Genomic DNA, 12054 nt, shown 5'->3' on the forward strand with positions numbered 1-12054 from the left:
CGATCCCAATACGAAGTTCGCGAACATCAGGGATATCCATCGGGCTCAAATCGAAGCGGGTGAAAAGGAGGTTATCACGGCTGAATCCAGCGACTCTGAATGCCCTAGTGAGGCTGGCAGCTGTATTGTAGTGGGTGTGGTTGAGGATCAATAGTTAATAGTAATGAGGAGGTTGGGTTGTGATCCCATCGTTTTTGTGGTGCCAGAAACAGGGGGGTGCCAGGAAGTGGGTATGTTGACTTACGCCTGATTCTCATTCCAGCCTCCCTCACCGCGCTCGCGCCACGTAGGATCAGTGAAGCTAGTGTCGCCGCTCTTGTGCAGGCCGGAAGAGATGTACACAATCCTCTTGGGCTTGTGTATCAAGGACGTGAGAATGTAGGGCGCAAAGACGTTGACTGCAGTCAAGCTTGGCAGTCCGAGATCGGTCTTGCGATACGGCCCGCGGTAGAGACCTGCATTGTGGATGACGACGTCGAATGTTCCCAGTTTGTTGGCGTCTTCGGCGAGTTTCTTGATCTCTGCAATCTTGGAGAGATCACCGATGAGAACTGTCTCGGCGCCTGGCACGGCGGTCTTCGCATCTTCAGCTCGCTGCGCGTTGCGGGCGTGAATGACGACTTGATGGCCGTTTTTGAGGAGGGTGCGGGCGGCGACTGCACCTAGGCCGTCAGAAGAGCCTGTGATGAGGATTCGTGCCATTTTGCCGATGATTGATAAAATGATTCGTCTTTCGAGATGGCTATGGTTGATATGATCTTGAGTAGGACGCAGTTGTAAAGTCTCAGAAGGCGTTTGAGCAGCTAAGTAATAGGGAAGCGGACTGGAAGGTTAAATCCGCGTATCATCAATAATCGCGAGTCGCGAGCGGGGTCCGGGTCCGGGCGTAAACTGTGGGGTTAGGATTTCGAAGATGATCGAAGGATGTGAGACTCGATCACGTCATCCCGTTATTGATATAATTACCGACTTCACCAAAGATTCAAATAGATCTAAATTTTCCTGCTTAGGTAGAGTACTTTGAATTGACCTAAAACCTTAAAGAGAAAATTAGCAAACGAATAATATGATCAATTTTTTCATTGAAGCTTGAGATATACGAGCTATTGGATTTTATTAGTACCAAAGTATAGCGACTCTCCCTTCTGTGTATGTGAATTAGTTCCATTGCCGAACTTCCTTTCCTGAATATGGGATAACGGAACTTTGCAGGTGTCGCAATTTTCGAGGAGCTTCAAATATACTCTAGGCGTTATGCAATCGCTCCTCAACTTTCAGCTGCTGGGAGCAAATGATGGTTCCTATGAAAACGAAAAAAAACTACCCAACGCCCGGGGAAATGGCAAATACTCAGGAAGAGAACGTCTCTATGTTATGAAGTACCATGGACAACACTGGTTCAAGCAATACTAACCTTGGTCTTAGTAAGACTGTTCGATCATCTCGAGCGCGCACCAGCTACTGCCTCAGGAAACGATCCTCCCCAGCACAGTATCTAGAGTCTAAGAATGCTACTTGGAAAGAGATAACAGGGATTAATTGCCTGACCACAAGCCCGAACGATGTGGACACTTCACGCTATGCAATCCTTTGTACTGCCCAGGCATTTCTGCCTGGGGATGAATGAATTCTTGGAGATTCTCAAAAGGGAAGGTGCATATCATACGTTAGTAGTATTCAAGTAGCTCATGGCGCGTACTTGTGGCCAGTCATAATGAGCACATGAAAGGCAAATATAGCTGAAGCATTTGGGCTCGAACACCCGGTCAATTCCTTTCGCTGTCTCGCGCTCGTGCAGATATACTTCCGGCATATCCTCTCATCCATGATATCCCGGGCCAAAACTTTCGGATCTATTACGATAGGAAGCTATCAGTATGTTTAAAGGCATTACGATGTTCAGCACATCATCTTGTGTAAGATTGGGCTTGGCGTTCAATCTTGGTTTGTTCCTGGATGTTACTGCGAGTATGAATGAGCACGACACACTTACATGTGTTTGTTGGGCTCTGGATTTTTTCTTCTCGCGAATCCTGGCATTTGTAGTTCAGAGCATAACCATCTATTATACAGTCGTTAAATGACAGAGTGAGCGCAAATATAAACCGCTGTTTCCATTTGACCGAACAATGTCGGCATGGCTGTGTAAAAGTTCAAAGGTTTTCTAGACCAGCAAGACCACCACTAGAGGTATGTACTTCTTGTACGTTGATGAGCTTCATGCCGGGCAATTCCCAGCGTCGTACTGTCTTCAATGCCTGTGCTGGTCGCACGAAGATTCGGCTTCGCGACATCAAGTCGAAAATCCGGGATTTTGCTTCAATTAGTGATTTCTTCCAGAGGAGCGATACTCACATAATGTAAGAACGTTCATATATACCTATGGTAGTGCTTGATGTGGGGTTTGTTCTTTGGGTTCCATGAACCTGAAAAATACATGACTATTCACTGCCACTCTTTCTTTCCTACGAATGCGCTCAGTAAGAGGAATGCAATAGCAAAAATACTACCCTCCAATCACCGCCGATGGCGAATACCACGACTTGCAAGTTGCAGGTACATGCTAGCACAGTTTACTCTTACAAGGCCGGTCAGCGATATGAAGAATCTTTTTATCTGGCGCCGCAGGGTCGTCTGTCTTTGTACAAGTGCCCCATCACCACTCTTCACCGAAATACGCTGCGGCCTGATCGCGACGAAGAGTCGCGTTGCCTTGCGATGCCTTTCATTTATAATTGAATTTTCCATTCCGTCGTGTGACTGTGAACTGCTCGGGCTGCCCCATTCACGACCCAACCAATGGAGTTCGAGAAGAACGTGAAAAGCTTTCGTCTAGCAGAGCACACGAGGCAAAATGCCATGCCTCCCTTGCTAGGAACATGAGCAGAAGATCGATTAGAGATTGACCATGAACATGTTATGTGATTCGAAAGAAGGTCGCGTAAGTCAAGGGGGACATCGCAGCAGCGTGCCAGTAGCAAACTTCGAAGGATACGGTCGCGGGGGCGGCTTTGCCTCAGCTCGAGCTGCGAACGTGATGAATCGGGAAAGCTGTCCGACGCGCCTGCGTCTAGAGGAACGCCCGATGCATAGAGCCCCGAAAGAGTAAAGTAGATGAACCCTTCGATCTTGTTATCGGACATGGGGACAAAACGAGCTAGCTTGGCTCTTAGAGAACTGTAGATGTAGGACTACGTAAATCGTAAAAAGTGGCAGATTTATAATCCATGGCTGGGCCGTGGTTGGTGGTGAGTGCAAGCGTTCGCCGGCAGAGTTGTTCGAAACAACAACTGAACAAACCTCATCATATATCGCGCATGTCCAATACCATTCTAGCCTTGATCGGATTTAAAGTTGGAGAAACATCCGGTACTTTCTAGCTTCGTGAAGTCCTGCGAATTGAATCCCTTAAAGTCTTGCCCCTCGAGTGGGCTCATGTTTCTTTGTTGGACCAGCCGCCTGGTTAGGTCTTACCCAAGTCTCACCAAGCATGTCAACTCGGACTCCTTTGAGGCCTGTGTTTCCAGCTGCCAAGGGTATTTTGCCCCCAGTGGGCTTAGCTCTGCCTTGCTTGACACCTTGCCTAACTACTTATGCTGCATACTAGTGACGGCCCTGGATGTGATTATTGTAATAACGCTCGAACTATCGCCCGCAACTGCACTACCTATGCGAGCTGGGGGGGGTTTTCAAAAGAGGTACAACATTATATTAGCATAGTAATATATCAGGTGACGCTAGGTTTATACTACTATATATAGATAGTGTTTTATATACTACTATATTAAGTAAAGTAGATATTAACTAGTAAAAATAGCAGTCTAATAATAAACTTAATAAGTAAAAAATATAGGTATATATAGTAGTATTACTATACTAGGTATACTATCCTAAGTACTTTTATATTAATATAGCGTAATTAATATATATATACTTATATTTAAATTATACCCGTATTATTAAAAAAAATAGGGTGGGGTAAAAATAGCTATAGGCCCGTATTATAGCTTCTATTTAATTAGCCCTATTTATTAGTAGCCCATGCTTACCATATCCAAGTACTTAGTACCCACTACTATTTTTAGAGTAGTACTTATTTATTACTAATATCGTAATATTAATATAATATCGTATTTTTTACGTAGTATTATATTATATATAGTATTATATTATACATAGTATTATATTACACGTAATACCGTATTGCGCATAATATAGTATTATATATAATATAGTATTATATATAATACCGTAATAATATACCCGCTATAATTATTACTATATTAATATTTACTAAGTAGCTTAAGGCTCGACTTATTCTTATATTTATAAACATTACTACTATACTACTATTAATTATATTTTAATATAGTTAATTCCTATTACTATTATTACTTACTACTTACTACTCTTTACTACTACTCCTCGCTATTACGCCTCGCGGGATACCCTAAATACTTACTTACCTCGTACTATAATTTCTAGTAATTGTATAATAATTCTAATTTTTTTATACCTTAATTACGTAATTAATAATAAAGCGAGGTACTAAATTACTAGACTGCCTTAGTATTAGCTATTTAAGTAGTAGTAGAATTAATATAATAGTAATTATGCTATGTAATAGATTATTAATACGATATTTTAAATTAGTAAAAGAGGTGACTTATTTTATAACTTAGCTAGCTCGGGCCCTAGTAAATAAGGTAATTTTAGTAAGTAAATAGTTAGTATAAGATATTTTTAAGGGATTATTAACTTATAGTATACTCTTATCCGTAGTAAAGAAGCTATATTATGAGAGTATACGATAAATAAGTATTTAGGAAATAGTTTATTAGAAATATTAGTTAAAATTATTAGTAAGGTTTAGTTAAGAATAGCGTACTTAGTATATCTAGCCCGGATTAAGGTAATATCTATTAATAATAATATTAGTATTTAAGAACTACGAGATATTTAATATTAATATACCCGGATAAGTAATAAGTATAGGAAGAGCTTTTTTTAAAAATAGGAAAGTAGCCTAGTAAAATCGGTAGTTAGTAACCTCTAATTATAAAGCTAAGAGCTAGATAGACTTCTTATATACTAAACTTATTATAAGTAGAGCGGCGAGACGAAGGTATATTACTACGCATAATATAAATAGCTAGATAGATATTACTAAGAAATATATATATTAATAAGGAATACTCTTAGAGAACCCGTTAGGTAAGGAATATCTTCTCCTTAGTTAAATACTATTTAAGACTAGAAAAGGTATTACTAATAGTAGTTAGTAAAAGTTATATACTAAGGAGCCGGTACTTACTAACGGACTACTAAATTGGGGGCTAGTGAAAGTATTATATAGTAAGGCTTAAACGGATTAATAAGACGCTTTTATTAAGCTATGAGGTATAATAATTAGTAGTATAATTAATTTAAGATAGATATACGTTTTAGACCTAGGTAAACTTTAGATTTTTTAGATAACTATATCTATAGGTTTAGTTAGTATGTTTATTTAATATAAAGTATAAACTTAATTCCTAAACTAAATACTAATAAACTTAACCGTTCTAATAGTTATAGGTAATAATTATAAAAGCTGAACGTAATAGGGATTTAAAATAGTGCGGGGTAAAATCGAAGTTTAATATATATAAGTAACGTAACTTATTAGTGCGCACCGTAAGAGGCTATGAGAGGTTATAAGAGAAAATTAGTATTAGTTGTATATTAGTTATAAATAAAACTAAGCCTGTAGGTAAAATATAACTTAGCTAATTAAAGTAATTTTTAATTTAATACTCTTATTTTATATATTTTATAACTGAGTAACTATAAATTTAATATATAAAGTTAAAGTAGCTTACTAAAGTATAATATGCGGATATAGGTAGTAGGGTTTTTTTTTTTAGTAATAAGAAAAAAATTCTTATATATTAAGGAGGTACTATAATTAGCGCCGGTTACTAACCCTTATTTTATTAATTATATAGTGGTTTTTTTTTCCGGCTTTATAAGTATAAAAGATCGATCTTAACGGGATTACGCTTTTAAAAGAAATTATACGATATAGTATACTTTTTAACTATATAATACGCGTAATATATCCTAAGCACGCACTTAACGTAATATAATAATTTTAATATAAAAACCGCTATTTAATTTAGGATAAATAAGCTACCCTCTTTAGCTACTTACTAACGATAAGCTAAGCAATATACTTACGCAGCGGCGCCAGTTAGAAAAGTTAACGGTAGAGGTTAGCCGTAATAGTTAGTTATAATAATTAGCCGTAATAATCGGCCGTAATAGTTAGAGGCGGCCTTTTTTAACCGCAGAGGTTCTGAATTTTAATAGCGACGTAGAGGTTTCTAGAAAAAGGGCTAAATAGGCTAATATTTACTACTCTTTAGAGCTCGCAAAGATTCTTTTTATCCTCATCGCTTCTAATATTGCCCAAAGCTACTCTCTATTTAAACTAAACAAATTTACTAAACAAATCTACTAAATAAATCTACCAAACAAATTTACTAAACAAATCTACTAAATAAACCTATTAATATATAAACTACTACTTAACGAGAACCTACTCTACTCCTAGTATATAGTTAGTAATTAATGGGCTAAAGATGCCCGTTAATAAGTCTGCCCCTCTCGGGCTAGGCGCCCTCGGCTAGCTCGACGCTGTGGCCATCGTGGCTAACGTAGGTATGCCTAAGAAGTAGTAAAGTACTTTCCGAGGGTGCGGAATTTAGCTAGGCAATATTATAAGCGCCGTAGATAGCTGGGCCGGTATAGATACTAAGATCTGGTATATCGACGCTAGCCTGGCTATAATGGCTATAATGGACGGGCCGGAGGTATATAGGGTTAGGGTAATAAGCCGGCGCCTTAGACGGCTCTTACGGGACCCCCCGGGTAATAATAATACTTATATAAAAGAATAGATTATGCTAGACCTAGCTGCCCACGCGGGCTAGTACTAGGAGGTCCTGTGTGCGTTAGAGTGGGTAAAGCTCGCCTTATAGGCGGGCGGCGGAAGGTTGGGAGTTTTAATTAGTAGTTAGGTATAGAGCGCAATATACCTAGTTTTCCCCAATACGTAATACACGGTACGGCCCCGGCGGATTGCTCCGTCGGGGGGATTTTATTAGTTATAAGTTATAATTATATTATATATTCTAGCTATACCTAGCCCCCATTCTTCTTATTTTACTAAGTTACTATTTTTATTATATTAAAGGCTTAGTATTTAATATTTACTAAGTTAATATAAATAGAATTATATATAAGAAGTATTATTACTTCTCTAATTAGCTTTAAGGAGTTATTATAAAGTTCTCTTTTTTACCTAAGTTTAGATATAACGTAGAGTTTTAAGTATATTAGCTTAGTGAATATAACTAAGCTAGATTTTAAATATACTTAGGTCCTATAGTAGTTAACTACTACTCTATTTATATAGTAAAGGAAGAAGAGATTTTATTTAAAAGTTCTAGGTAGTATATTAGAATTTTATTAGACCGTAAAGAATAATATACCTCTCCCTTTAAATTTTAAATTTTATTCTAACTTATAAGATCCTCTTATCCTATCTTAGCTACGTATTCTATAAATATTAGTTTAATAAAGTTGTATAAGGTTACCCTAGCTAGTTACTATAAACTTTCTTCTCCGATAATAGCTCTCTTAATTATACTAAGCTTATTATATTTATTATAGGTTATAAGGCTTCAATTAATATTTTATAGTTATAATAAAATCTAACGATTTTATATTTACTATACTTTAGTTATACCTTAGTTAGTAAAATTTAGATTATAAAAATATTATATAGTACGTAGAGTAATATCTTATTTTTTCGTTTGATAATTTACTCTTTTTGTAAGAGTACTACTAATAGCCTAACGATAATTTACTAGTTTATTAAGTTATAAATTAAATATTTAAGAACCTTATTAATATCGTAGTTATTAAAAAAACTACTTATTACTGAGACTACTAAAAGAATTCGATAATTTATTAAAATTCTATATATAAAGATATTATTGATTTTAATAAAGTCGTTTTTACGTACTCGAATAAAATTACTAATATTAAAATATATATCTATTTTAGTACTAATTAAATAAAAAAAGTAAAATAGTAGTTCTTTCTAAAATAAAAATCGGAGAGCTTATTTACTTAGTAATAAAAGTAAGCCGCTTATACTACTTAAGTATATTGCTTCGTTTAAATAAAATATTATTTATTTTATAATCGAACTAATATATTATATTAAAAAGGGTTATAAATATATAATTATACTCTAGTTATTTAAAAAATATAATAAATAAAAAATTATTGTTATGGCTAAAAACGTATATTTACTTAAGGATAAAAAAAAAGCGAGGGTATTAATATTTTAAGTCTTAGACGAGGACTATCTTCTTATTAAATAATTCTAGAGCGTCGTCCTCTTTAAATATACTAATAAGTATCTTATTCTTAATATATATTACTAGCCTCAGGTAGTTACGTTATAGGATTATAAATATAGTATAAGTATTAACGTAAGTATATTTATATAAGCTAACTAATTTATAAAAAATACTCTTATATAGCCTCTTATATTATATAAGGGTCGATACTACTTTGTAGTAATTAATATTTAAAATATTACCCTTATATTCTCTAAAAATATAAAGTTAGTATTATATAATTTTAATTATAAAAAATATACTAATACTTATACTTATCCCCTCTAAATAAAATAAATACGTATTAATAAAAGCCATATTCCTAGAATACTTCTTATAAATAGAGCCCTACGTATATATTAAGTAATCCTTTTATTTTATAATATATAAGCGCCTTATTCTTTCCCTTTAATTTTTTAGGATCTAAATCCTCTTTATTAGCTATAAAGAAATTAGTTATTTTATTAGCGTCGCTAATATTATTTAATAAGTCTCTAGCTTTTATTTATTAGTTATTATTATTTATTAAAGCGGTATACTTCTGCTTATTTAAATTAGGGTATTTATTCTTCAGGCCTTAGAATATTAATATTACTATATAGTATTAAAAAAGGAGTTAAATTAACTTCTTCTTAGTTAATATAACTTAGAGAAATTTTTAATAATTAAGTAGAGGAGGGTAATAATTATATATTTATAAATTAAATAGCGTAAGATTCTAAAATATACTAATAATAATCTTAGTAATATTAAAATCGAGGGGGAGGTCTAGTAAGTACTTCGGAGCCTCTTTTTTAAGGACTATTAAGAACCGAGGGTTAATATAAATTAGTTAAAACTAATAATATAGAACTACGGGGATTAGAATTAATATTATCCCCGCTTTTATAATACGCTAAGAATCGAGATATATTAAGGGAGATTAGATTTTTTTAAATCCTAGTAATATAAGAAATTTTTAGAACTCTTAGAGATAATTAATATAGTATTTAGGGAGGATAATATAGTATATAAGTATTTTTTAAATATACTTTATTAAAAGAATAAGCTCTAAATACGTAGTATTAAAAAGTTTTATATAAAAAATATTGAGCGCTAGTATAAAACATTTAACTACTATTATAACCGAATTATTTTTTATAAAGCCGACTATTTAAAAAGCTTTTTTTTATTACGTTATTTAATATAAACCCTCTATACTTTTATAAACGCTCCGTATATAATAATAATATCGGCCTTTATTAATAATATTAAAAAATAAGTTATTTTAGTTAACTTTTTAAATTATATATTGCTAATAGGGAAAGGTAGCTTAATATTTAAGATATTTATAGAGGTCCTATTACTAAACTATATTACTTAAGAAATAGAGGGGAAAAGTATAAACGAACTTTAATACTCTACTTACTAAAAATAAGTAGCCTATATCTAACTTTACTAAGTAAAAAAGGCTCCCTAAAACGTTAGTTTAACTTAATTTATATAGTACGAATATAATTAATAAAATACTATAACGCTACGAGTTAATTTTATTAAGCTACTACGCTAATAAAATATAAAAGCTTAATAGCGATCGATATATATTACGATAGGCTTTAAAAGCGTTATAAAAAGGCTTATATAATAAAGAGTAAATATCCTTATAGTTAAAATTATTGGTAAACTATTACCTTCTATATATTCGTAGCTCGAGCTCTTTTCTATATAAGTTCGAAATTATTAAAGCCCTTAGTATAAAGGTCTTACTATTAAAGATATAGTATATAACGTAGGGTAATATTAAATTAAGTTAATAAGTCTTTACTTTCTTAGGATTATAATTATAAAAAAGAAAAACTTTATATTTATTAATAACATAATTAACTAGGAGTTTAACTAATTAATTTTTAAATAGAATAAGCTTTTTTTAAAAATCCTAGAGTAGGGCGAGTTTAGGTAAATTTATAAAGCGGTTTTAGAAGTTTTAAACGAGGGCGTTAATTTAAAAAAGAGGTTTAATAAAAACCGTCTTAGTACTAGTTACTTAAATCTTTACGGCTTTTAGTAAATAATCTAAGCTATACTAAATAACTCTACTTATATAGCGCTAAAGGGCTATAATATAATAATTACTATAATAATAATAGTAAACGAAGTTAAAAAGGAAAATAAGTAGGCTTATTAAATAATATAGATAATTTCTTAAAATTGTTTATAAAAATTCGCCCTAAACTAGTACCTTTTATAGCTCCTTATTATTAGGATTATAATAAGCTATGCCTTTATATATAAGATTAGTAAGACTTTTCGAGCTAAGAAGGGTTACGAATATACTCTTTATATCAAAATAAAGTATCTTCTTAGTATATAATACTCGAGATAGTAACTTAGAGATATTAAGCTTTACTTCCCTCTTTTTTAACTTAATAAGTAATATTTAAGAATAGAGATTTTTTATAATAATATCTTTATTTTTAGAGATTTATTAAAGCTCTTTTTTTAAAAACGTATATAGAATATTAACGAGTAATAACTAAATTAAACGAGATAACTTAGCTTCTATAAACTATATTATAAGTTTAAAATATATTAAGTTTATAATAAAAGGTTTAGAAACGTTAAGAACTTTTTTAGTTAGGTCTAATAGTAAAGGGCGTTACTTATTTTTAAAAATAATTAAAGTACTAATATTAATAATATTAATATCTAAGAGATCTAATACTATATTAATATTAATAAAATAATCGGGTTTATAAAGATCTTATAGCTCTTTATTACTATTTTCTATATCTCTGTTTCTAATTATAAAAATAAGAGGGATTCTATTATTATTTTTAGTAACTTACTATTTTTTATCTTCCTTAGAAAATATTGCTACGTTTTATTTATTAGCTATAGCTATTATATTATTTTAAATATTATTAATAATATTGAGGGCCGATACTTTTATAAATTAATTTTTATTAGTATTAGGGCTCTTATTCTATTTAAATTTATAATCCGTATTAAAATTATCTTAACTCCTCTATTTTTTAATTATTATTATAATTTATACCGTTACCTTAGGCTCTTTCTTATTAAATATAATAAAGTTATTAAAGTTTAGTACTATAATAAGTTTATATTGCTTTTTTTAAAAAAGCTCTAGTAGGCCTTTAAGTAGCTACCGCGTTATACGTTTACCGTTTTTTATAACTATTAGCTATAGTAAGTTAGTAAGTAAGTAGTAATAAAATGTTTATAGTAAATTAGTTATAATAAATTAGGGTCTTATTTAAGTAGGTTAATATATAAGGGCCCCTACGGTTGATTATTAAACGGACTTACTATAGCTACTATACTTATTTTTTCTAATAGTTTAACTTCTATAGCTTCTTTTTTTTTAACTTACCTTACTTCTATTTTTAGTATTATTTTTTTATTATTATAATTTATAATTTTATAATAGCCTTATTTTAATACTTCTTTTTTTTAATTTTAAATTTAAATTTATGCCCTTTTTTTTTACTTTTTCTTATATATTATTTATTATTAGCTATTTTCTATTTTTATTATAGCTAGTTTTTTTTTACTATTTATTATATATCTTCTTTTTAGGATTTAATTTTTAATTTTAATAAAG

The 12054-nt window shown here is 31.8% G+C and overlaps 1 protein-coding gene across 1 annotated transcript; it reads right to left on the reverse strand.

Moving 5' to 3' along the window:
• Nucleotides 1-240: 240 nt before the first annotated feature.
• CTAM01_14015 (short-chain dehydrogenase) lies at nucleotides 241-702 on the reverse strand (the record flags this gene model as incomplete). Its single annotated transcript, XM_060530016.1, has 1 exon — nucleotides 241-702. One exon carries the CDS (start codon nucleotides 700-702, stop codon nucleotides 241-243), a length of 462 nt encoding a protein of 153 aa, XP_060375370.1.
• Nucleotides 703-12054: the final 11352 nt, after the last annotated feature.

The sequence above is a fragment of the Colletotrichum tamarilloi genome (assembly GCF_030869305.1).
Source record: "Colletotrichum tamarilloi strain Tom-12 chromosome Unknown Scaffold_111.1, whole genome shotgun sequence".
Lineage (NCBI taxonomy): Eukaryota > Fungi > Ascomycota > Sordariomycetes > Glomerellales > Glomerellaceae > Colletotrichum > Colletotrichum tamarilloi.